At 39.0% G+C, this 26,446-nt stretch overlaps 2 protein-coding genes across 2 annotated transcripts; one reads left to right on the top strand and one right to left on the bottom strand.

Moving 5' to 3' along the window:
- Window positions 1-3,291: 3,291 nt before the first annotated feature.
- On the top strand, window positions 3,292-12,892 carry rab5b (RAB5B, member RAS oncogene family). Its single transcript, XM_084724382.1, has 6 exons — window positions 3,292-3,433; window positions 6,427-6,728; window positions 6,899-7,050; window positions 8,108-8,230; window positions 9,242-9,335; window positions 11,230-12,892. The coding sequence occupies exons 1-6, from the start codon at window positions 3,309-3,311 to the stop codon at window positions 11,343-11,345; spliced, it is 912 nt and encodes a 303-aa protein (XP_084580508.1). The 5' UTR covers window positions 3,292-3,308; the 3' UTR covers window positions 11,346-12,892.
- Window positions 12,893-17,127: 4,235 nt separating this feature from the next.
- Window positions 17,128-26,239, bottom strand: dbr1 (debranching RNA lariats 1). The gene is made up of 10 exons (XM_084724381.1): window positions 26,083-26,239; window positions 24,080-24,148; window positions 23,157-23,370; window positions 22,944-23,068; window positions 22,784-22,864; window positions 22,499-22,584; window positions 20,914-21,138; window positions 20,713-20,790; window positions 20,472-20,620; window positions 17,128-18,804 (listed from the first exon to the last, which is right to left on the bottom strand). The coding sequence occupies exons 3-10, from the start codon at window positions 23,351-23,353 to the stop codon at window positions 18,048-18,050; spliced, it is 1,698 nt and encodes a 565-aa protein (XP_084580507.1). The 5' UTR covers window positions 23,354-23,370; window positions 24,080-24,148; window positions 26,083-26,239; the 3' UTR covers window positions 17,128-18,047.
- Between the last annotated feature and the right edge of the window lie 207 nt (window positions 26,240-26,446).

Genomic DNA, 26,446 nt, shown 5'->3' with positions numbered 1-26,446 from the left:
TGCCAAACTCCATTAATACATTGCCCAATTTAACCGTAATAAACATCTACTCCTTCTAAAAGATTATTGATGATTTATCACAACTGACAACAGACACTTAGTCAACTGGCAAACATTCAGTATTGATTTGAACACTAATAAATGTGAAACAGGCTAAAAAAAAAACAGATGTTCTGGACCAGAATGTAAATTTCAAAGTAGGACATGCTGGTTGTATCATTGTTGGAGAAGCCAGTATTTCAGTGTAGCATGTTTCCTCAGTCTCTGATGGCAAATCATGATCATTTAATGATTTTAATATATTACAAATTTCTCCTTTTAGCATGAGAGCCACTGACTGCCAGCTGCTGGAGGGAGTCTCTGTAAACACTGATTTATGACCTGCGCTGTCTGTTGTCTTCTTCTCTCATCAGCTGGTAGTGATCTCTGTCAGTGTGAGGGGTCAGAAAGGTGATTGTGCTGAGAGGATCAGCTGTGTCCCAATGATCCAGACAGGGTGAAGCAGCAGCAGCAGCAGTTTGTGTGAAGAGAGGCTCTGACTGGGCTGTACTGGAGGGGGGGTAGAGTAGATGAAGCCAGTGGTGACTGATGCAGGAATCGTAATCATCAGTGTATGTAGACTGTCCTGCTGCTGCTCTGTCCTTCTACACAGTCTCTGAGGACACACTAAGACTCCTCCACTCCTCCTGTTACAGACCCAACCACCTCCTCCACCTGAAACGTCCACCTGGATTTTGTTCTTTCATTCATTCAGATATTCTGAAACCAAACTGCCTCTACAGATTAGTTCTTTTATACCAACATAACTGAAGAATAATACAATTCATCGAATATTTGTGTGTCAACTTCCTGTTGCACCTCCACCCTGTGGAATGATGGAGTAGTGCAACGGCCACATTATAGTGTAAGGTGATATTGCATGTGTGAAGTTCTGGTTATTAGCACCATGACCACAAATGAAGCAGATAAAACCTGAACAAGCTCTAAAACATGGCTTCACTGGAGTTTTTCAATTGACCACAACTGTTTCTACTATCATGTGCAATAATACTTTTTCAAAATCATTTGACTAAATTTATCTTATGTTTACTATTATCTATACTATAGTTAGCATTTACTCCTTGTACACTTTATATTTATTACTCTATAATAAACAAGCAAGCTCTGGCACAAGGATTTCCTTCAGCATTGATTAAGTTAATATCTTATTATTTTTTGACAGTGTTTGCAGATTTTAGACGTTATATTCATTGATTATGTCTATAAAACAGAAGAACACAAAGGAAAATAATACTGTATAGATTTTTGCTCAGAATCAAATAAATTATACTTTTTTAGGCCAAAGGTTTAATTTGCTACAGTTTTATGTGTGACTACAGACACATAAAGTCATGTGGAGCTTTTTCCTCACAGAAATCAATGTTCAGTTTTTTTTCATCACTGTTCATGCTCTGTAACTCCTGCTGTAGCTACTTTCTCCCACCAGATGTCACCATTTCCACAGTTTCACCAGATATGACGCTGAATTAGTGATGTCAGCTCTTTTTGTCTGACTGACATTGCACAATTGTATTGTATGACATTGCTGTGAAACAATTTTAGTTTAGTTAAACTGAAAACATTAAACTGGATTTAATTTAGGAAAACCCTGATTTAAAGGTCCAGTGTGTGAGATTTATGACGACCTGATGGCAGAATGTGGCAGAGCTGAAATATAATATTCAAGTATGTTTTCATTAGAGCAGGGTTCTCACAGCTTTGATGACTGAGTGCCAGTTTAGGGAGCCAGCATATGAGAGAGTCGCAAAGAAAAACCCATGAACTTGTCAGAGGATTTTTATTGGTCTCATAAAAAACTTTAGAGCATGTTAGATCTTCAAGAAGATGAGGAGATTTAAAAACTCTCTTACTCCAAAGAAAAAGTTTTTATAATTTTGCTCCAGAGACTCTCACACCTGGAGGTCCAAATCAAGAATATGAGATATTTCCTCTAAAATAATAAAAATGGTGGCAGTATCATAATAACCATATAAATGTGTGCTGGACCCTGACAGATTTATTTGTAAAATTGTTGGATTCATTAACACAACATTTTTTACCTTTATTGTAATCTGATCTGACTACTTTCAGATGAATGTTGATTCATGAGTCGGCATGATTTTAACATTTTATCTCTGTCCTTTTCCCTCATATCTGTTATAAAATATTTTTGAGTGAATGTCAAATTTATTTTTCTAGTGTGAGATAATGAATTTGATGTTTTCATAGATGTTTAATAATTTGATTATGATTTTTGTATCTGTTTTACTGGAATTTCTCTGTGTAAGACTATGGGAGAAATTCTGCAAATTTAAATTTTTTATCTGCAGTACTGATACATAATAAAGTATTAAAGTGTGTGTTTTATTTTACTGATGAGAGGAAAAAACAAGAGCATGTCAAGTCCTCCTAAATGCACTTATTTTTTGTCTCTTTTATGAAATAGGCTAAAATGTCCTATACTGTAAAAACTGAGAAAAGGTTAATATTTTGATATTTTATTTTTAATTTTCAAGCACCCAAGTAATGACAAATCAGGCTGTTAACTTCACTTGAATTCATTCATTTCTCATTTATAAAGTATTTAACATGTGTATATGCATGTGAATTTACAAGACACAGAAATAAAACACCTCCTTTATGCTGATGACCTGGTCCTGCTACTGTCATATTTTGTCTCCAACTGCAAAATAATGATGACAGCAATGACAAGCTTTGTTGACAAAAATAATAATAGTTTGAATAATAATAATAATAATAATAATAATAATAATAATAATCATTATTCTTATTCTTTTTATTACCATCATTATCATTATTGATTCAAACTTGTAAGTATTAACTGTATTTACTACATACTAGCAAATAAAATATAATTTGCATTCAGCTGCAAAACAACGATGACAAACTTTGTCGACTTTAGAAGACGGAATCGAAACTTAAGAATTTGAGAAATGACAACAGTCACTGAAGAAACCGTTGGGGAATGCGGTTCTTCCCTACAGAGGAGTTCGCGTATAGAAGGGAACCCTTGATTTGTAAATCTCTCGCGAGATTTTTACGCGTTGTTTCTTCCTTGTGCACTTTGAACAGCTCTGTTATGTTCTATAATGTGACAACGTTGTGGTTGAAATCTGTTTAGGTTCAAGAACGGAGAACACATGGCTAGAGTTAGGGAAAGACCATGGGTTGGGTTAAATTTATCACTCTCGCGAGATCTTTCGCGGTTCTGGGCTTCCCTTCCTGACATGACGGTTACAGGCTTGACAATGCGGCACTCAGTGCGCACGCGCCAATTTACAGGAAGTGTTAACATTCTCTTTAACCAGCTGATAGCCAAATTGTCAACAGTTAAGCCTACGATACCTGCGCCGCTGAAACGACAGTTTATACGGTAAATATTTTTCTGTTTTCCTCTCTGTAGTCGTGTCTTATTCAGAAGGACATGTAGCATTTGTGTGTTTAATTAGGCGTCGAAATATGAAGGTTTGATTCAGTTTCGTCTCGTCCGACCTGAGTGGCCGGAGCGGTGTCCCGTTAGCACATAACGCAAGATAAGAGCTGCTGATGTGATAACATTTACTGAGGTACTAACCCAACGCCAATACTGAGGGACAGAGTGCAGGAATTTAACCGTCCTCCGTCCACACGCTCCACAGTATGACGTCCAGCTCTGAGGAATGTTTCAAATGACTAATTCGCTGCAGTGATGGATGTTGAGCATTGTTGTCTATGAGGTGGGAGACAGGGAATTTGAGGCGCAGCATCTCTGTTCAGCTCAAGTTTCCCTGCAGGATTACGGGACAGTTTATATCTAAACATGTCTCTGATTGAGTGGACACAGAGACATGCAGGGCTGGGAAATGTAACGCAGTATAATCCAAACTTGTCTATGGCTGTTCCTTGGTTCATTGCCAAGTGAATCTCCACCCTTCCAAATACAACCTTTAGACCAGAACTGTCAAAGTCACTACAGTTCATTGGACACATACTGTCCAGTCTGCCAGACCAGTAAAACCAATGCATATTAACCTGAAAGTAACAACACCTCCAATTTCCCCCCTTTTTTAGTGTAAAGTACCAGAAGAACATTCTGAAAATGTTCACAATTAATGAACCATGCATTTACAAAACAGATGATGAACAGCCTGAGATATCTTAAAGGTCCACTGTATGAGATTTTTGGAGATGGTTTGGCAGAAATGGACTATAATATTCAGTAATATGTTTCCATTAGTCTATTATCACCTGAAATTAGAAATCTTTGCATTTTCGTTACCTTAGAACGAGTCTTTTATATATACAGAGGAAGCAGCTTTTCTTCCATGGGGGCCGCCATCATGTTTAGCCCACAAAGGACAAACCAAACGCTGGCTCTAGATGCAGTCTTTCTCTTTTAGTGCTAATTTTGTGTCCACCACAGGTCCTCCTACATGCTTGGAAGGGGAGAGTGAGACAGTGTATTTGCAGTCTGCAAGCTCAGTGCTAGACACCACTACACACTCGTCCTTAAAGAAAAGGAGTACAGTTTCAACAGTGTCTCAGTTTTTCCACATTCCATCAGTCTACTGTCATTACATGCCTTACAGTTTACAGATCACAGTGGATCTACAAATCCACAAAACATTTATGTATTTTTGGAACTGAACAACAATTGTATTATTTTTTGTTGAGATCAAGAAATTCTTTTAACATATCACATTGATATGCAACAATTAATCAATTATTAAATTAATATCTAACTATTTTGATGATCGATTAATTAGTTCTCTGTGTCACCTTCTTAAATGTGAGTGTCCTCTGGTTTCAGTAAACTGAATATCTTTTGAGTTGTTGACAAAACAAAACATTTGAGGACATCACCTTTGACTTTAAAATAAATAAAATAATAGTTACAGGGAAGACCTGGAAAAATAGGTCCAAACATGTGTCCCCATTAGCACTGTACTTATTTTTCTTAAAGGACCAGTGTGTATGATTTAGTGGCATTGTGCCTGCAGATTGCAAACACATTGTCTCACTTTCCACTTCCAAACATGTGGAAGAACCTATGAAGGACACAAAACTTGCACTAAATGCAAAAGACCACATCTAGAGCGAGTATTTAGTTTGTCCGTTTTGGGCAACCATAGAAACATGGCACTGCAACACTGTGGCCTCCATGGTAGAGGACTTGCGCCCTCTGTAAATATAAAGGGGTCATTCTAAGGTAACGAAAATTCAGCAATGTTTGGACCTATTTTTCAACTGTCCAGATTGTGGCAGAATTACTTAATAGATTAATGGAGAAAATGACTGACTGATTAATCGACAATGGAAATAATGGTTAGCTGCAGCCCTATCACATTTACACTTTGCAAAGTCATCCAGTGGGCTGTGTCTGGTGCATGGGCTGTATGTTTGACATCCTTGCTGTAGACTCTAAGGGGCACCTCTCCACTTTGTGACCCCAGGCACAGGGACTCAAATCAAGCAGGAGATCCTCCTTCATGTGATTTTGAGAGTCAAACATATTATTTTCCTGCACTCTGGGGAATTTTTATGTACCAGTCAATTTCAAAGTCCTGTGCTACTCTGATCATGGCTTTAAAGGAAATAAAGAGTCACTAGGAGTAAAACATCAGTTATATCAAGGATTCAAACAACAGATCATAGACATGGGCAGAAATATTTGGTCTGTCCGCCACTCTGGGCCTTTGCCCTTGTGCTTGGACAGTCCACCATCAGTGACATAAAATACTCTATGACAAACTGCAGTTTGCTTTATACTCATTGTTTCTGACAGGACTTATGTATTTGTGGTCTGTCTGCCATTCAGATCTGTATTTGGACAGCTTGTCTCATTTTACAGGTGGACTTGAACTAAAGGTATTTGACAGCATTAAAAAAATGTGTGTCTGAGTCTACATAACCAGGGCAACAGTGACATTGAGTGACAGACAACTTGCCTGTCATTCTGATTTAATTCTTCTCCACTGTGTCCAAAGAAAAGGTGTTGGTTTTAATTATTTCTCAGGTCATTCCAAGTATGTGAAAACATGGTGTTACGCATTAAAGTAGGGTGGGCATTAAAATAAGGGACAAATTTCATCCTGTATTTTGTAGGACAGGTGGCAACTCTAAGTGTGTGTGTGAGGCAGAGGAACATGTGAACACAAATGATATTCAGGGCTGGTAAATGTAAAGCAATACAGTTGCAATGCAAATTTGTTTCTTGCTGTTCCTTGAATTCATGTCAGATCTTCATCCCTCCTGATAAAACCCTAATCTCTAGACTTTATGTATGCACTGGGAGAGGCTTTTGTTGCTTCAAGAAAGAGAGTGTAGATGAGGTAAAGTGTGATGTAATCTTGCACCAAAACAAAAACCTTTCACTTCTTCATTCAGACAAAAACGAGGAGTGAAGAGAGGTCAAGAAGACACCACCCACAACACTTCGACTCCACTCTGTTTGGAAGGCTGCACGAGTGCTCCGCTCCAGGGAGGAGGCCCAGCCCCCCTGCCGTCTCCTACACGGGCCGGTATGAGCTCCAGAGGGAGTGGAGGCCGCTCCAACGGCACACTACCACAGACCAAGATCTGCCAGTTCAAGCTGGTGCTGCTGGGCGACATGGCTGTGGGCAAGTCCAGCCTGGTGCTGCGTTTCGTCAAGGGACAGTTTGATGAGTTCCAGGAGACAACCATAGGAGGTGACGACTGGCAAATTTGGCCTGTGTTTGTGTGAATGCAGGGGGGAGGAGGAGGGTTACACTTTGAGTTGGTTAAACAGCTAAATCAGGTGACTGAAGGGGGTAGAAAAAAAGGTGAGGTAAATTGAAACACCTGCCAACCTGTGATTTCTTTCCCCCTTCATTTCCAGCTGCTTTCCTGGCTCAGTCGGTGTGTCTAGATGACACCACAGTGAAGTTTGAGATCTGGGACACTGCTGGACAAGAGCGGTACCACAGCCTGGCTCCCATGTACTACCGTGGTGCTCAGGCTGCTATCGTTGTCTTTGACATCACCAAGCCGGTACAGTATTAACATATATTCCTATTGCTGCCTGCAGAAGTATTTGTCTGTCATCACGGTTTGTTTCACTCCAATAAATGAAGAAATATTTTACTCAACTGTAATACAGAACCTACATCACAATACTGGATATCCAGGGGCTTCATTACAGAAACTTTTTGAGTCTGAATCCTATCTTATGTCAGTTTAGGATGACCTTTACAGTATTTAGTATTGCAAAAACATGTTTTTTACCTGCATTAACGAAAAAGTCCTGTTTTACCTCAGTATAGGAATTTAGCTATTACAGAAGTGTCGTAACTGAAGCAGTTAGCAAGATAGGATTGCAGAGATGCTGTCCTAATTTCAAAAGGCACAAAAGGCAGCACCAGTTGTTAGGCCTGTATGAAAATGGGGAACCACTTACCTTGCAAGGCAGCTGGATTTGCAAACAACAAACCATCTAGCATGTACTCTATGATGACACTTTATATTTCCCTTGATCAAATATTTCAAGGGTATATATAGAGTGTCAAGATGATTAATTTTGAATTTGAAATTGATAGGGCTTCCTCTCCTCCACAAAAAACCCTCAAGAGGTTTGGTTTCCTGTCCTCCATCAACAGGATCAGTGCCTGATCGGAGCTGAAATTGAATGCCCATCTTTTCTTGTCCATAGCTAGCAGGTGACAAGAGAGGTAAGACAGCCGTTGTCAAGGATACGGGGAGTCTCCTGTGCACACAGATGTAGGCATGACAGGATGAGTGCTGATTGAAGAATCAAGTTTACAGTTCTATTTAGGATTTCTTAAGAACGAGCTCTGAGGTAGAAATTTCTTCTGTAATCGGAAGATAAGATTTATCCTCTCTTTGAAACTTAGGTTAAGATAGGACAAGCAGTTGTTTCTGTAATGAGGCCCTCCACAATCTGATACTAATGTTAATGTAACAGTAAACTGCCCAGCATTATGCTTATCTCAGCTTTATGAGGTAAGCAGTTAGTCCCATAACTGATGACTAAATTCTGACGAAATCTATGATGGTGGCTTATCTGACCTTGGTGCTTTTGTTTGTGCAGGAGACTTTTGAGAGAGCTAAGGCCTGGGTGAAGGAGCTGCAGAGGCAGGCCAGTCCTAACATTGTTATTGCCCTGGCTGGGAACAAGGCCGACCTGGCAGAGAGGAGACTAGTGGAGTATGAGGTAACATGCTGCTGTCCGGCCTCTGTCTGGGGGCTACAGCCTGATGGTAATCACTGCTGATGACAGGTTACATGAGGCATATGCTATAACTTTACAATGCAATACACAGAAATGTGTGTGTCTCTGAGTAAACTGAAAAATACAGTGATCACCTTCTGAAGTTTCTCTCTTTTATTGAACTAAGATAAGCTTTAATTGCCTTGTTAACTCTGTAAAACACACTTCATATGCCATAAACTCAATAGACAAACAAAATATTGTGCAGTCTTTCTGCTGTTAGAGCATCACCAGCTCTAGTTTGTTGGAAATAAATCCTTAATTCACTGTATTAGATGTGAAAACAGTCTGGTTCTTCAGGCTGTTCAGCTTTCACTCATCCTGAGCTGGAGCAGCTCCTGTCACTCTGCAGACCACTAAATTAGCAAAAGTTAAAAAAAACAAACAACAAAGCAAAAATACAGCCAATTATGGACTCAGCCCTTGCAGATATATTCATCCAGTTGCCTAGCCCTATAGACATTGTAGAAAGTTCATCCATCCAATGAGTGAGCGTATATGGGTTGGCCAGTCTGCTCCCATTGGTTGATGTGAACTTTTTCAAGTAACATTTGTGAACCTAGAGAGTGAGTGACGGTACATATTTAGAAAAACTCTGATTTTCTTCAGCCTATTAAAAAAAACAGCCAACAAGACTTGCTAGCTGATTTAAACTAACATGTTCAGGGAATTTTCTGTCTCCATCTAAGTTTCGCCCACAATAAACTTTATCATGCTGACCAACAGAAAACGGGTGTTTTTTTTGTCAGAAAACCTTCAATACAAAACATAAACAGTTGTTGTGGAGGCTGCACTCTACAGCTCAGACAGAGATTTGTGCCGTGCATTAGTCAGACGTCTGCCTGCTATTTGTAGATAAGAAGCATTTGAGTTCTTTTCAGGTTTAGTGTTTGAAGTTTTGTCAAATGACTGCTGATGCTCTATTTGTATTTGTTTGTGTGCTGGATGCCAAAGGAAGCCCAGACATATGCTGAAGACACCGGCCTGCTCTTTATGGAGACCTCTGCCAAGACAGCCATGAACGTCAATGAGCTCTTCCTGGCCATTGGTGAGTGTCCCTCCACTTAAGTTTAAACTAAAATTCAGTTATTTCAGAGGAGAATGAGATTTAGACCAAAAGAGTCATTACGGAAGGGATAATGTACAATCAGTGGATCATTATTGCAAAATAAACCCTGACAGGATGGTGCAGGACGCCAACGCCAAACAATCTGCCTCTCTTCTCCTCATCCTCATTATCATCTGCTCATGAAATTCACTTCCACTGCACATCCACTTTTAAATGAAACTGTAAAAGTTGACGTTAGTGGCTTCCATGTTACTTCTGTATGACAGTCTTTGTGAGTCTTCCTCTGTGCGTGCATGACCGTGACCAGTTCACGCTCAAATCCAATACTGGCCTCTCAGCGACAGTGATGTCATGGGAGACACAGCATGATTGTAACTTTTTACTCAAACTAAGGTGTGGCTATGGAAATGTAAATGCACATATCGTGCAACTAAGTCTATTCTTACTCACATCCAAAAGTGAACTGTCTGCAGTGACTCACTTAATGGGACCAAGCAATAATATTGATTATTGCACTTGGAGATTTGCAGATCACAGAAGAGTGGACTGTTGGCCTTGACAGAGGTCTGAACTCTCTGAGGGCCCTTCTACTTTTCTTCTGAATTACTTCACTTATCTGAATAAAACTCTGGTGCATGTATCTGTGATTATCATTTCTTTTTATGTAGGTCTAAATTCAAATGCAAGATTTTTAAAAAAAATAATTTCTTAATAATTTGAAGATATGTGAACCAGAAATTTTCTTGGTGGATTTTAGGGCTGAATGATTTTGGGAAATTATCTAATTGTGATTAGTTTGAGTGATACTGCAATTGGGATACAATTTGCAGTATTAGAGGTAATGATCATTTTTACATCATTGTTCTTATTTTGATTGAGAAACATGTTAAAATGGCTTTGGTGTGATTTTTGACAGGAGTCTGTACCAAATTAAGTCTGTAGACTAGGATGTTTAGGACAGGACATCTCTGCCTTTGAAAACTGGAGAAAATCATTCTGCAATTTTGTTAAATGTTGATTAATTGTGCATTCTTAGTGGATATACAGGGTGTCCATACAGTCTCTTTACAATTTAATACATTTATTACAAAAGCAAATGACTAGACAAATCTGTGGAAATTATTACAAAATGAAAAGTAGATATTGAAGTTTTTTTGCCTCATTTAATACGCCTCTATATGGGCACCATTAGTTGCACAAAGCACATCAAGACGGTACTCGATTTCTTGCCATGTTCGCTGTAGCACAACCTCATCAATGGTGGCAAAGGCATCAGTGATCTTTTGCTTCAGGTCGTTGATGTCCTGTATCTTGGTTCGATACACAATATCTTTAACATAACCCCATAGAAAGAAGTCCAGGGGAGTGATATCTGGTGAACAAGGTGGCCAGGGAATTGGGCCATCCCTTCCTCCCTTTATCCAACGCTGTCCCTGTCTCCATAAATTTCTTGTGCCAGGCACGAATTGACGAACATGACAGTGGATGTCTTCCATACTTAATCTTGTAGTTTCGCTGAGTCTGCATATCCGATTTTGTTTCAATAAACCACGATACACATTGTGCCTTTTCTTGAGGAGTACCCAATTTTTACGGGTTTATTTAACAGAACCTATTTCATCAACAGGGTACCTGAAATATACAAATGCAATGTGATTAAAAACTCTGATAACCACTGAGTACATAGAACAAATCTGATTAACATATCTCATCATTTGCTTTTGTCATAATTTTTTTAAATTGCAAAGAGACTTTATGGACACCCTGTATGTTTAATGGTTACAAAGTCTGAGAGTTTGATGTTCATTTTGATTTAAAAACAAACAAACTCCAAACTGATGTCAAAATAATTTGTTTTGTCTTCTTAATGTAGCAAAAAAGATGCCAAAAACAGACACCCAGAATCCTACACATGCAGCGCGACATCGGGGAGTCAACCTCCAGGACCCAGATGCCCACTCCACCAGAGCCTGCTGTGGTGGGAACTAGACTTCTACAACTCCCACCAGTATTCCACCATCCACACCACCACAGCCCTTCAATCATCCTGTCTCCTTCAACCAACTTACAGGGGTGGGCCTGGCGCGGGGAAACCCAGCATCCACTCATCCCCTTACCCTTCATTCATCCTCCTGTCCAAGCAGACAGAAAACCAGAGACAGAGAAATTCAAAGGAGAGAATCAGAGGAAAGGAAGAGCAAGCAGAGATGGAGGACAAAGGCACAGTGTTTCACATCTGTGTCTCTTGACCACCAACTGAGGTTCTGCATTTGGAAAATACAAGGGGAGGTACAGTAAAACTGAGGTTGAGAGGAGGAAAAAAAAGAATGTGGAAGACAGTGACAAGCCTGTTGTAGTATTTAGCACTAATTGTGAATTTTCTTTCAGTCACAGCCCTGATTGCGTAAAAAAAATGCACAAAATGAGCAGCACACGCTGGTGAGCAGCCAAGTAAGGAAAGGAGAAAAAAGGGTCAAGACAAAAAATAAAGAAGCCAAATGGTTAGGTCGTGGCCACTTTCTACTTCTCCTTTGTCAGAGTGCGCCTGCTTGCTTCGCCTCCTCATAGTCCTGAACCAATCAGATCCCGCTGTGTATAATGCCACATATTGTACCACTGGAATGATCCCATAATTCATAATCCGTCTCTGTCCTGCCTGACCTTCCCTGGTGTCACTGGCACTGTCCAGACCCACATCGGTTAAGACCCGCGGCACAGTCTGCCCAACATAAGTCAATTTGTCCGTATTTATTGTCCTGTGTTTTGACTTCTCTTGACTGCTGGTAGTGATGCGACACTGCTTCCACTCACATTACTCCTCTCCTTTTGTCCAGATAGAAAGTGAAACTCAGTATTTGAGGCAAACATTTAAATCTCTGCAGAGTTCTGATTTAATGAGGTTTTGTTTTTGATGATGATGATTTGAGATTGCGTTTCTCCAGCCCAGCGCCACTGCAGTTTGTGGAAAAGTCACGAAATGTAATCTATAGATGAGTGTACGGGGACACAAATTGTCAGTGTTTCTTGAGATAGTCGGCGCGCATTGCAAAGTAATAAAGACGACAGTAGTATGAAGTGCTGAGAGGAGGAGTTGGTGGATGAGCAGGTCAAAAACAGTTTCACTCAGGGGATCAGGGTTCATTTCCCATGTCAGACCAACAGTCTAACTTACTCTGACTGACACAAGTTATGTGAACTTAAATAAGTAGTAACAAATAACTAATCCAAATTCATGATTTGATTTGACTTTGCCACAATTCAGTGAGATTTTCCAGTGTTAACATTTTCTTTTTCGCACCGACAACTGTGCCATTGGTTAGACCGTTGAGTCTTGATTTGTAAAGATCAACACTTTATTGGGCCTCATGCAAGAACATTTTCGTATTCTCACCTTAAATTTCTGGTATGAAGACGCCACATCCAATTCAACAAACCCTCGTAGCTTCACATAACTGTGTAAATGATCTGTCTGTGTGTATCAGAGCGCACGTGCATAAGACTTGTAAATGATCAGAATAAACACCCCAATAATACCATGTAAGACCACGCTCCCTGTTCAGGAAGGTTTAGTAATGAGTGTTGAGATTAAAAATCATGTTAACAGCATCAGTAGAGGAATTAAGGGACCTGCTAAAGCCAAGAAACTGGAAAATCGAGTGCTGTTAATGCCGTGTTACCTGAGGGTCATACTGTGACTGGAATAAATCTGTTGATAAAAAAATGGCTTAAAAAAACGCCTCACCATAGCAAGGGCTGGTTTATGATCGCAACAGGAGGAGGGGGTCAAGAGGAGTTTCCATCACACAGACAGACGACAGAATAAGTGAGGATGTTCGCCTTAACAGAGACTTCATAAACCTGCATGTGAAGTTAACAGCCAATATACCTAACAGCAGGTAATAATACATCATTAAATTAATGATGAGAGGCTTTATGGGTAAATTTGCAATTATAATTTGAAATGCAGTCAAACAGGATCATGTCGACAAAATTATTAATGTAGTTTATTTTCAGAATGTTCAAACTAATGAAATATACAGTCATTAGTGAAAAATCTGTTTGGATAACAGCAGACTGACAGCACATAAGAAAGAAAATTCAAAATACGAGAAATTTGATGAGTTCTTAAGAACTTAAGAACAAATGTGTCCGTATAAGTGGTTCTTGCATGAGGCCCATTGGTTTTATGCCAAGTCATATAGCGATCACTTTGACTGAAACTGTGATTGCGATATGTGATACGATTAGTGGATATTTAAGATATTTAAGCCTGGGCATCTCTGCAGCACTTCATTTATAATGCTGTTTTCTCACAATTTTTTCCTTTTAAAAAAACAACGACTTAGTTCTGGTTCTGTGATTTAGATATTACACTTGGTCATATTGTGATTTCAATAATATTGCTATTAATTTTGCAGCCCTACTTAACACAATCCATGACTTTTTCCTAAACCTGACTCTTAAGTTTAGTGCCTCACCATACCCAAGACATTTATTTTTAAGCCGCGCTGAGTGTTAATGAGAAAAATGTGTAATATGTGTCCATGTACACGGTCAAATAGATTAAATTTCGCAACTACTTCAAAAATTGCTGTGAGCAGTATTGGTTTCTCACACACACCTGCTTGTTTACTGAAAGCTTGTTGAAGTGCAGTGTTCCTGAAGCATTTCGGGTTTCAATGCCTTGCTTGAGTGCTCGTAAGGAAAAGCAACACAGGCCGTAGCTCCTTACAGGAACAATATAGATTTGATATGGAGTGTAAAATGTAGTCTTGACTTAAATATCGTTATGTATGATCAGGAAACTGTTAGCTCTAATTGATTCCATGTCTATAGCAGAGAATGTGTCCCTCAAACCCAAAGAAAATAGGATTGCAGACTTACTAAGTCCCTGTTGTAATCTCGATTTTAACAGAGAGTTGTGGGTCTAAGATGCCCAGATGAAATGTTTAGCATCAGATAAATACTAAATATTGGTATATGATGCACTGGGGGCGGATTTGTGATAAACCTGCACCGTGCCCTGAAGGAGAAAATCTGCCCATCTTGTGTTTGTGTCCCTCATCTGTCCCTTGTCCTAAGGCTAAGTTGTTGGTGAACATGAACTCATTAGTGATCTTAAATGGTTTTACTGATTCATTCAACTTCATTTGATGCTCTTAAAACAGAGTTGTGTGCTTGGTTGCTGTCCAAAGCTTGGCTGAAGAAAATGAGTAGTGAATTGATGAAAACACAAAAAAACAGAAGTGCCTATTCCCAGTTTTCTTTTTCCGTGAATCATGTTTGAGGCTTTCTTTTAGTGTGTGCTTCGTAGGCAACGTGCAGGAAAACCACTTCTCTGACATCGGCTTGTACTATAAACCAATAACTTGGCACCCTGTCATTAGGCTATACTGTATTGGCTCTGTATGGATGTAAAGAGATCTTGTTGAATACACTGTATGTTATATATTGTCTTAATTTTACTGAAAGTGTATGTTGATTTTAGCAGAGCACACTTGTGAACCTGGAATGGATCGTTTAAAGGACTCTAATCAATGTTATAAATCTGATTGATTTAAACAAATACTGTTGTCCAGGAAAATCTGTGCTTTATTTTTTCAAGTTCACGTCATGCATATTAAAGGGATAGTTCAGATTATTCAGATTGTATGAGGTATTTATCCAGTCAGTTTCATGCAGTCTAGAGAAGCAGCAGCAGTACTGGTGCAGGAATAGAAAGTACTGCTGTGGACAGCTTATCACACTCTCCAAAACCACCAGACTCCTCTGACAAAAACAGTAATTTTATCTCACAGAATGCAGGAGTTGCTGGTCTACCGCTGCCTCGATCTGTTAGTTTGTATTATTGTGTGATTATGGTGTTTCATATTAGACCAGTCAGGTAAAAATGCTGCAAGAGGAGTCTGGTTGCTTTGGAGAGAGAGATGTAACAGCTTATATAATACTGGTTTGTGGTTGGTAGAGGCTGTCCAACAGCAACGTAAAACAGTGAAAATATTCTACATACAGCGTATACTTATACTGATAGACTTTTTTCAGGTGTCTAAATTAAATTTTGCTGCTGACCCTGTCCACAGCTCAGCTTCCTACACTGGTACTCCTGCTGCTTCTCTTCTGCTGAAAATAAATAAGTACCTCATACAAACCCACTTCAAAAAACCTTAACTCCCTTTAAATGGATAGTTCACCTAAATGAAAATATAGCCATCATCTACTCACCCTCATGCCGATTGAAGGTCGGGTTTACTGCTGGAGTTTCACAGGATAACAGCTTTGCAACATCTCCCACACAATTTAAGTGAAAGTGACCAGTTTTAAAACGGAACAAAACAATTAAAAAAAAAAAAAAAACAGAACATGCATCCATATTGCTTGTCAGGAGTAATCCAAGTCTCCTAAAGCTCCAACATGCCGTTCACTTGCATACACACACAGTTAAGTTGGTGTGCTAATGAACAATATAAATGTCACATTTTAAAATCAACTTGGCATATTGGGGCTTTAGGAGACTTGATTACTCCAGACAAGCAGTATGGAGGCATTTTATGGGGTTTTACTGATTGTTTTTTTCGTTTGAAAACTGGTCACCATTCACTTCTGCTATTTGGGAGATTCTGTAACACGGTTTTCCTGTGAAACTCCAGCAGTGTTTTGTGGACTAAAAATATAAACCTGACCTTCAATCAGCATGAAGGTGAGTAGATAATGACTGAATTTTCATTTCTGGATTAACTATTCATTCAAGATGTTTGATAAAAACATGGTGAACTACTTAAGATCGGTATTTGAACTACAATGCCATTTGATTTGTTCTCCTCCTCCAGGACATGAACAGCTCATCGTATACATTAAACAGCACTCACTCATTCATTCTTCAGTGATCACAAGTAGGTTCAGTGTTCTGTGCACTTCAGATGACAAGGTCATTAAAACATGACTGGATTTTTCATCAGCACCTTGAGTATGTATAGTGTTCAATAAAGCTGTGAATGGCGCTTTGAGTGCAGAATGCTGATTGCTTTTCTTTCACTTGCCTCATGCCTCAGATAAGTGAAACAAGACACCAACAAACATTTTATTACTTCTTTTGAGAGCGTGTACATTGTTTAATGTGATTCATGGTAAAAGAGGATACCCTCTTAACTCATTGCCATTGTCTTGAAATTACATGTACAAAAACCCCACAAAACTCAAAAATCTTGTTTCCTAAAATTTTCTTTGTTTGATTAAAATATACAAAAATAAGATGTAAAAAAGAAACAGTATTTTAAAGGCTATAATTGCATTTCTTAAGAAACTCAGAAACTAACACTCTTTTGTCATAAACAGTCAGCTTTTAGGGCATTTTAATAAAGCCATATCCTGCTCCACATTGTACAGCTCATGCCAGTATCTGAAAAAAATATAGAAATTAAAGGTACAGTTTGGATTATTTGAAGTGGGGATGTATTAAGGTACTTACTTAAAGTCAGCGTACTACCTACAGTAGATGGTGTTGAGCACACACCAAGTTTGGAGAAGCAGCATTTGTACCAGCACAGAAGCTAAGCAATGTACTGCTGTGGACAGGGTCAGCAGCAAAATGTATTTTTGCCAAAAATAGAAAGCAATATCAGTATAGGTTTATGGTATACTCAGACTATTTTCTGTGGTTTAGTTTGCTGTCAGACAGCCTGTACTGATCAAGGAAACCAATGTTATACAAGCCAAATATCACTCTCTTGCTCAACTAAACTCCTTTTGCTGGTCTACCCGTTAGTTTGTTTGTGTTATTGTGACTACTGAATCAGAAGTAACCCTTTAAAAACTAGGGCAGGGTATCAGTACTCAGTACCTTTAAGGTATTGATCAAAGTGACTAAGGAATGTTGAAACTTCTCCAGTCACACAATACCTGCATTTTATCCTTTTGGTATGCAGATGCAGAAAAAATAGAGACTATTTATATGGTTTTGCTTGCAGACAATCACTGCAGGCATTCTTCATAAAGAAGAACCCTAAAGAAAAGGTATCGACTGAAGTACTCCATTGGTTTGGTATCACTTTAAGGGTACTTATATTGGTATTTTTTTAAAATGATACCCATCCCCATAAAAAACACAATAACACCGAAGTTATATAAGGCAAATGTCCATCTCTCCAAAGCCATCAGACTTCTTTGACAAAAACAGTACTTTACCTCACACAACACAGGAGTTGCTCAGTTTGTATTATTTTGTGACTTGTTTTAAAAAGTTAGTTTGGACTCACAAAAGTCAAACAAACTAAGAAAGTGTTCTGTGACGTAAAATGACTGATTTTTGGTTTGGAGACAGCAATATTTGATTTATATAAGGGCAGTTTCCTGTTGGAAAAGACAGCAACAGCAAGATAAAACTGTGAAAATGTTCTCAATATGGTGTATATATTGATTTGTTTTATGTGGACTGAAATACATTTTGCAGCTGACTCTGTCCACAGCAGCACATTGCTTGGCTTTGTACACCAGTACTCCTGCTGCCTGATGCCATCTACTGTAGGTAATACAGTCATAATGGATAAATACCTCATATAGCCTCACTTTAAATAATCCAAACTATTTCTTTAATACCAAGTTTTACAAATCAATCTAAACTAATGGAGAATTTTCCACTCTGACAAATGGCATGGACCGAGTCTGAGAGCCTTTTGCCTGACCTCACCCTGACGTCTAATCCTCATTCTCCTCATCCTCCACTGTTGTATAGATGACCTGGTTCCTGCGTTTGATTCTGGGAGTTGTGCCTCTGCTGCTGGGATCTCCGCTCTCATCGCTGGTGCGTTTTAGCATACGTACGGCTGTGGGATCCTCATCCTCGCCCTCACAGTGTCCTTCCCTTTCTGCTTCGGGCTGAGACCGGGCTATGGCCGGGGTGGAGTGGAGGGGAGGCGGCAGGTTCATTAGGTGGGACACGTGAGCAGGCGAGGTGTCAGATTTGGGTGCGGGCAGAACCATACGGCCGGGGGTGTGGATAACATCTGAAAGCTTATCTCCCTTTACTGCTGCTCCAACCTCCTCCTTTCCCTTCTCCTCTTCATCTTCCTCCCACTCATCCTCTATTGTGATCTCATCAGGATTAAATGAACTCGACAATCCAGAAGTGTCGCTTGGGTACTCGCTGGGCTCGTCCGTGCTTCCTATGCTATGTCCATCTTCATCATCTTCCTCCTCCCCTCCATTACCACCCTGAGCTCTCCCCGCCTCATAACCTCCCTGCCCGGCCTGAGCGTGCATGTCTGTGAGACCTAATGTGGCACAGAGCTCGGTGGTCTGAGGGTTGGTGTTACAGCTGGGGGCAGCGTGGGGCTGGGGTTTGTTGGGGTCATAAGGCGGCACGGTCTGGCTGAAGTTGTCTGGAATGCCAAGTTCACCGTCCAAATCCTCCATCACCTGCATCATATCTGCTTCTGAAACTCTGAAGTCCCACCTGCCAGGTAGAAACAATCCAGATGATGGAAACAGCATGAAATGAAATGGTAAACACAGCAGCTGTGACATTATGTTGGAGTCATGTGCAAATACATGAGAGAGAATTAGTCAAGTTATTCAATGTTCAATTGACATTTTCTGGTTTCTTTACTCCTCCCTGACAGTAAAAGGAATATCTTTGAGTTGTGGGCAAAAAAAGACATTTGAGGAGACTATTACTAGTCGATTATTAGTCTAGACTTAGACTAGACTTATAATGGACCGGTTAATCAATGATGAAAATAACTATTAGTTGTGGTCTTAAAAACAATATATTAGGCTTAAAAAAATTCACTGTATTTTATACTGAGGTAATCCAAATGTGACAGAAAATAACCAAGTTACATTACTTTAATACTGTGATACTTTGATTATGTTACTGATTACATTTTATAACAGGTAATTAGTAACTATATCAAAATACATTTTCAAAGTAACCCTCCCAGCCCTGCTCATGACTTTGGAAACTCAATTTTCAGAGCTGTACCAAACAGTTTAGAGAGTCATTCCTAACATCAACAGTCAAATTCTAAGTCAACATTTAAATGCTGCCTTGTGTTTAAATCATGTATTTCTGCATAGATGCAGATAGAGATTCGACTACACTAATAATATAAGTATTATAACCACAGTATTCAATTTGATTGTTCACTTTCTTCAAGATTTTGTTAAAGGATTTTTTGGGTGGTGATGTCTTAAAATATGACAACAGACACTGGAAGCTTAATTCAAAAACCTCAACAAAAACCTTGAATGTAAAAAAAAAAAAAAGAAGCAGAGTACACAATTCAGCCCTATGAGTAAGAAAAAGAAAAAAACTTTTCACACAGCATGTGTTTCAGGGCTGAAGAACAGGTAATAAGAAAAAACTAAAACTTATTTTATTTATTTTAGCTACTTCTCAATTCCAGAGCGCATTGCTCGGTTGTTTAAATATATTGTTTGTTGTATTAATATTGTCTGAGATGGTCACACAGTTACGCTATTCAATACACAAACTGTGTGTGTGTGCATATTTAAGACCAGAGCATGTTTTCATCAGCTTGATGAAGTACCGGACTAAGCACTTTGCTGCTTATGTTTGTGGGTTGAGTGTGCAGTCTCTACCACAAACACTTGAGGTTAGTAAAGGCTTTTTGGAATGTGGATTGGACAAACTGGACATTTTTTTAGACCAGTATTAGTATTAGTCAATTAATTTATTGAGAAATCATTAATGAAAACAATAATTAGTTGTATTCCTAGAATATTTAAATATATACACCCTATCCTAGACAGTGCTATGTGCTAGCAACAGTATGATGCACATGAGATTCCTTTCTATGCAGTAACAATTCCCTCTTCATATACTGTGTGTTGAAGCAATTAAATTTTGCCTTAATTGTAAGAATTCATAAATTCATAACCAACAGGTTAAATCTGAATTATGACATGCAAATACTGGCTGCAACTGCTTCAGTGGGGCTTTAGTCACAGCTATGTTACTACTTGAAAATTATTGTTTGTCTATAAACTCTCAAAGGTCTTTTCGTATCCATGAATGCTGTTTGTTGTTGTTATTGTCTTTTCATGTTCACCTGATTGCATTTGCTCTGCCTGTAATTTCATGTCTATCTATCTGTGTACCGTTCGTGCAGGCCATTATTCTCTGGGGGGTTCCAGGGGTGTGGGGTGGTCCTTTGTAGACTGTTGGTGGCCTTCAGAATGGCAAGCCACTCTGGATCATATTCCAGACCCTCAGATGAGCTCTCAAGTCTTTCTGGAACATCCACAATCTGCAACACAAGTGTACATGTCATGGCTTAGACCGATCAGCCCTACAACCAAAACTAGACTGTGAGCATTTAACAACAAAACCTTTTTTCACCTGTAAGAATTCTCGATATGGAAGGCATTTATCCAGGGACAGGAATTTGGTTACACGTGGGGCAGCATTACCTTTGGGCTAAAGACAAGAGGAGTCACTGAGGTGGTGTAATACACTGGTATATTAGATTGGTACCCAGAATGACACTGACTACAGACATTAGGAGCGATACAGTTGGTGCAGAAAGGCGGTCACTCTCACCGGATGCTGCATAACGGCAGCAAATTTCACATGAAGATGTGCAGAAAACCAGTAGGTAGGCTGGAGGTGAGCCAGGAGCTCCTCAGCAGCAGGACTTCCCAGCGTGTTGGACTCTACTTCTTGGCGCAGAAATTTCTTCTTTCGCAACAAGTCCTCTGTACTTCCATAGTGGTAGATTCCACGAGGCCAGTCATGGCTCAAGAAAATGTCCATGGGCATCTGGATCTTAGTGGAAATAAACATTTCTGAATCAATATACACTGTTTAGATGTTCTTTGGATCTGTGTGCAAGTTGAATCTAGAGTGTTGCTTCCACCTGAAATCAATAGCTGTTTGGCTTGAAAACTTATGTTGGACACTAGGGTTGGGTGACTGGACAACAGAATCCATTGACAAATTTTTTTCCCCCTGTTTTTGGGGAACATTTGCCACATTATTTTGCTAATGTGACAGCCGCTGCTCATCAGCAGTGCAGTACATGCCCACTCAACTGGACCATGAGTGCTCTGAACTGGATGAGGAGTGAGAGGAAAACGGCATGCAGCGCCAGACTCTTTGTACTCTTTTCATGCAGTGAATCAGGGATTTAATTTGACCAAACCACGGTTGGTGGTCGACAGTTCTGGTGACTTATACATGTTTTTATGTGGAGTTTGAATGAAGCGTGTCTTACGAGGTGTTAACAAGCCAATTAAGCTTGTCTAAATTTGGTGAAAAAGAGAGACTTGAATTCAGAAGGTGTGCGGTTCTATTTCTCTGTGTAAAAAGAAAAACAGGTGTGAGAATAATTCATTTTTTTGATATTTTGTGAGATTTTTTTGTTTACTGGATGTAGGGAATGTACACAGTGGACATAACATTTTGTGCTGCTTGTGCACATCTCCCAACTGATACTTGAGAGGGTGGGAGGAGCTGAGACAGGGACAAAGATATTGCCAACTGCTGATGGCTGGGCTGAAAATGACCCAACCCTACTGGATGCTTAATGTTTAACAAAACAGTGTCCATTTGTTTTTCTGGAAGACGGCCCACATCAACTGCACAAGACATTATGATCAACAGTCAGAAAATCAAATGATGATTATTTTCTCGATTACTGATCAATTAGTAGTTTGGTCTGCAAAATGTCAGAAAATGGTGAAAAATGTTGATCACTGTTTCCCATAGACCAGGGTGATGTCTTCAAATTTCTTGTTAGGTCCAAAACACAAAGATATTTAGTTTACTGTCATAAGAAAAATTACAGACACGAGAAAATATTCACATTTGAGAAGCTGAAATCAGAGAATTTGAACATTTTTATTAACAAAGGATAAGCAGTTATGGATGATGGATGGATGGATAATTGATCAATTGCGGCAGCTCTAATTTAGACTAATTAGCAGCTAACACTAACATTCGATGCAGCCAAAACATTTATGCACTCTTTTCACACCTCAGTTACTGTGTTATCTCAGGGGTGCAGGGGGTGGGTATATAATATGCATCTTTGTATGCTGTGTACATTTGTATAGAAATGTATATAGAAATAAATCTCTATATTGTATCCACCCCATCAAATGAACAAATGAAATGAAATATTTACCTGTTTTAATTTGAATACTTCCACATTCCGGATGTGGTAAACACTTCGAAGCGTATCAGGATTGTATGGAGGGAATTCATGGTGACCTTAAAGAACACACAATTCTTGTAAACATACTGCACAATGTGCTTAACTTCAACAGTTGAGATCAAATCAAGACTTTGTTCAGACTGCAGGCAAATCAAATTTCTATCATGTGGGGTGTTTTCTGTCTAGACTCTAAAATCAATCAGGACATGGCAAAAATAGATTTGGCTGACAGTCTGAATAAGGTCTAAAACTCACCCCTTCTGTAGTCACGTGACTTGAAAATTCCCGATAAGCCTCCGATTCTGATCCCTTTGTAGCGAATAACACCAGCATAACCTAGAAAAAAATGGTAGAGTCAGGCCTGAGAATTAAGAGATAGATGGAATAACCACATTTTCTATGTGCTAGACTCTACCTAGATAATAAATGTTGGGTGCCACCCAGCCTCCATAAGGCAGCTCCTGTAGGTGGTTGGAGGCCTCGTGGTTCCCTCCAATGAAGATGGTCAGGACTGGAGCCTTCTTCTCTCCAGAATAGTATCTACAATAAACACAGTAATATTGACGTTGTAAATGCTCACATTCATGCCTCACACTTTTACATGTAAAAGAAAGGCCAAAGAACTGACTTGTAAAAGGTCTGCATCATCCTGTACTTGGCAGGTACTGCCATGCACTTCATGTCTCCTTCATTTCTCACTGCTTGGAAGTCCCCACAGCAAAGCAGCAGGTCCACTTTTACCCCTTCCCTCTTCTCCAGGTATGCGATTGTCTCATAGATCTTGTCCAGCTCCCCATGGCAGCAGCCTTCTACTGCGATCTTCATGCTGCACAACAGGTGAGCTGCAGAGTCCAGGGAAAATCAATGACTTGGTTTGTGTTCTGAAACCAGCTTTTCCTTCCCGATACATGAATTTTGTGTATTAGCAGATACAGAGTACCAATACAATACCAGTGTGTTCCATATATATTTTTGAAAGGCATATACTACTAAACCTTTATGATTATTTATGATTGCTCTTCTTGTATGGCCTGGCTCAGTTTTTTAAAAATCTGGCATTCAGGACACCACTGAGAAACAGGGTTCAGTTTTGGGTAGGGCTGCACAATACAGTAAAAAAGTCATATTGCAATTATTTGACTGAAATTGTGATGGCGATACGATGAGTGGGAATGATCATTTTAGCATTACAATTTTCATTTTGATTGAAAGAAAAATTATGATGGTGTTACATTTGTTGGGGTTTGTACCAAAAAAAACATTTTTTTTTTCACCTGGAGAACAAGATTTTTAGGCTGGGGCAACTCTGCAGCACCAGAGTACTTTATTATAATGCTGTTTTCTCACACACTTTTCTTTTTTCAAAAAATTGTGGTTCAGATTCTGCGATTTGGATATTGCAATTTTGATTTGATTGCGATTAATTGTGTAGCCCTAATTTTGCGGCTAATAAATTATGAAATATCTGATTACCAGTACAAATTTTCGGTTGTGTTAGAGGCATTTCCAGTACTGGTATGGGCAGTTAAACAATCATAGTTGTGTGCTCACCGAGGGGCTGTCAGCCTCCACACACACAGATGCTGAAGCCTGCTCCTTCGTAAATGATCTTTTGGTAATCTGTAGGGATACAAACAAAACAAAGTTCAAAACACTGGCGATGCTTTTCCTTTCACTAACAAGTATCAAGTATCAGTAGCCATGACAGTAGTAGGGTTGCAAATTCTAACCACATTCCTTAATTCATCACTGATTGGTAACATTAATAATCAATTAGCAAGCACAGCAACATATTGCATATTCTTGCCATATAACAGCCTATGAAACATATAGGCCCAAAGACAGAGAGGCCTACAAATTAAACTAGGGTTGCAAATTGTACATAATGTACAGGCCTACATTTTAAACACATATACTTGAGTGTAAGCTGACATATGGCGCATGCTTGTTAAAGTAATAAGAGCTGCAATGATTAATTGATTGTTAAATGAATCACCAACTATTTTGATAATCGATTTGTCGGTTTGAGTAGTATTTTACAAAGAGAGTCAAAATTCTGTGATTTCAATTTCTTAATTGTGAATATTTTCTGGTTTCTTTACTCCTCTCTGACAGTAAACTGAATATATTTGTGTTGTGGACAAAGCAAGACATTTGAGGACATCATCTTGGACTTTGAGAAACACTGATCAGTATTTTCTGACAATTTATGGGCCAAACAACTAATTGATTAGCGGAGAAAATGCTAATTAATAATAATGAAAAAAATTAATAATGAAAATAATTGTTAGAGGAAAGCCTTGAAAAATAGGTCTAAACATGTAGAGAACACGGTTGTATATTTATTTTTTAACTGACAGGACTGTGACAGGATTAATTAATCGGGAAAATAATGAAAATAATAGGTAGTTGCAGCCCTAAAACTAATCTGTTATATTTCAGATCTTGATTTGATAGATCTATTAAATTCTACTTGATCACTCAAATTCTTAACAACCAATTAATCGGTCATCAAATCATCGTTATCATCCTTGTATTAAAAACATATAATTAAATATCAGGCAACATGCGAAGCATGCTCAAAATAATCTCCACTATATTTAAAATCTTTATTGACTAGTAGATCTGTTAAATTGCACATAATTGAATCAAATCTTAATTATCACCTGTAGTCTGTAGTCTGATAATTAAGTATCATGTTTGGTGAAGTGGAAAGTTCATGGGGATACAAAAACTGACAAAGGCAAAAGACTTAAATTACTCACAAAACTGCTACAAAAGGTAACTCCTATTAGGTTTCACACTTATCAACAGTACACTATCAGTCAATATAAAGAGTTAGTAAAGTAGCTGTTTCTATCAATGATTACATTAATTAAATAGTTGCTTTGAACAGAGGTAATGAATTACTACAGTTGTACTGTCCAGTGCAGTGGTAGACATTGCTTTAAAAGGACGCCAAAATCAAAAATAGATGTTTTTCCTGTTACCTTAAGTGCTATTTATCCATTTACGTTGTACAAGGTGTCATTTAGTTACATCACATTGGAGAGAAGGCGGACATCTGTACGGCAAATATCTCTTAAACTCTGCAACTCACACGAAAAAAGTGGATGAATAGCACATATTGTAAGAGGAGAAATACGTATATTTGGTTTCAGGGTGTAATGATCCTTTAACTCTGTGGCAATGGCACGACAACCAGTGGAACAGAAGCTAACGTGGAAGGGCTGCTGGACTGTATATGCATGTATGTAAACTATGCACTTTTATTTGACAAATTGGGCTGCTGCTACTTTGCATTCAACCAAATATATGAGAGTCCACGAGGCCTTTGCAACATTAGTTAGGTCCAATTACAACACACTCCAAGCAACTTAACTGCTAAAATAAGCAACTTAACAGAACATGTGATAGCTAGCTAACGTACAGTACGTAGTTTATCTGATGTACCATAACGTTACATCGTGTTGATAGTACCCAACAGCGAACAGAATGCCAGATACTTGCACAAGCAAACCAGAACAAGATAAGCTAACAAACTGAGTACTTACAGCGATGAATGGATATATGTAGTGTGTCTGTGTGTTGTTTACTCCTCAAGGTTACTAACTTTTGCTGAAAATCATGTTTATGTTACAGGTTCGCAGAGACACGATAGAATGAATTTTCCCACCTCGCGTAGACCACTCAGTGCGCACGCGCAGTACGTCCCAATTTGAGCGTCATGTCTAGAAGGGAACTCCAGACCCGCGGGAGATCTCGCGAGAGTGAGAGTAAGGTTAGTTCCCTAACCTTAACTTATGACTTAACCAATAATTTTCTGTCTTTAACCCTATTCAGATCCAAACCGCAGCGCTATCACATTATAAAACACAATTCGTTTGTATAACGTTCACAGTGAAGGAACAACACGTA

This window comes from Lutjanus erythropterus, chromosome 8 (assembly GCF_056507025.1).
Source record: "Lutjanus erythropterus isolate fLutEry1 chromosome 8, fLutEry1.hap2, whole genome shotgun sequence".
Classification (NCBI taxonomy): domain Eukaryota; kingdom Metazoa; phylum Chordata; class Actinopteri; order Lutjaniformes; family Lutjanidae; genus Lutjanus; species Lutjanus erythropterus.
The sequence above is the reverse complement of the archived record's forward strand: the minus strand, read 5'-3'. Positions and strand labels throughout refer to the sequence as shown.

Excerpts from the sequence above, each read along its gene's own strand:
- rab5b (XM_084724382.1), top strand. The coding sequence starts at position 3,309 with ATGCGGCACTCAGTGCGCACGCGCCAATTTACAGGAAGTGTTAACATT. Across the intron at positions 6,729-6,898 it reads CCAGGAGACAACCATAGGAG|CTGCTTTCCTGGCTCAGTCG; the intron begins GTGACGACTGGC and ends CTTCATTTCCAG. Across the intron at positions 9,336-11,229 it reads TGAGCTCTTCCTGGCCATTG|CAAAAAAGATGCCAAAAACA; the intron begins GTGAGTGTCCCT and ends TTCTTAATGTAG.
- dbr1 (XM_084724381.1), bottom strand. The coding sequence starts at position 23,353 with ATGAAGATCGCAGTAGAAGGCTGCTGCCATGGGGAGCTGGACAAGATC. Across the intron at positions 20,791-20,913 it reads CTGCCGTTATGCAGCATCCG|CCCAAAGGTAATGCTGCCCC; the intron begins GTGAGAGTGACC and ends TCTTGTCTTTAG. Across the intron at positions 18,805-20,471 it reads AATAATGGCCTGCACGAACG|GTGGGACTTCAGAGTTTCAG; the intron begins GTACACAGATAG and ends TCTACCTGGCAG.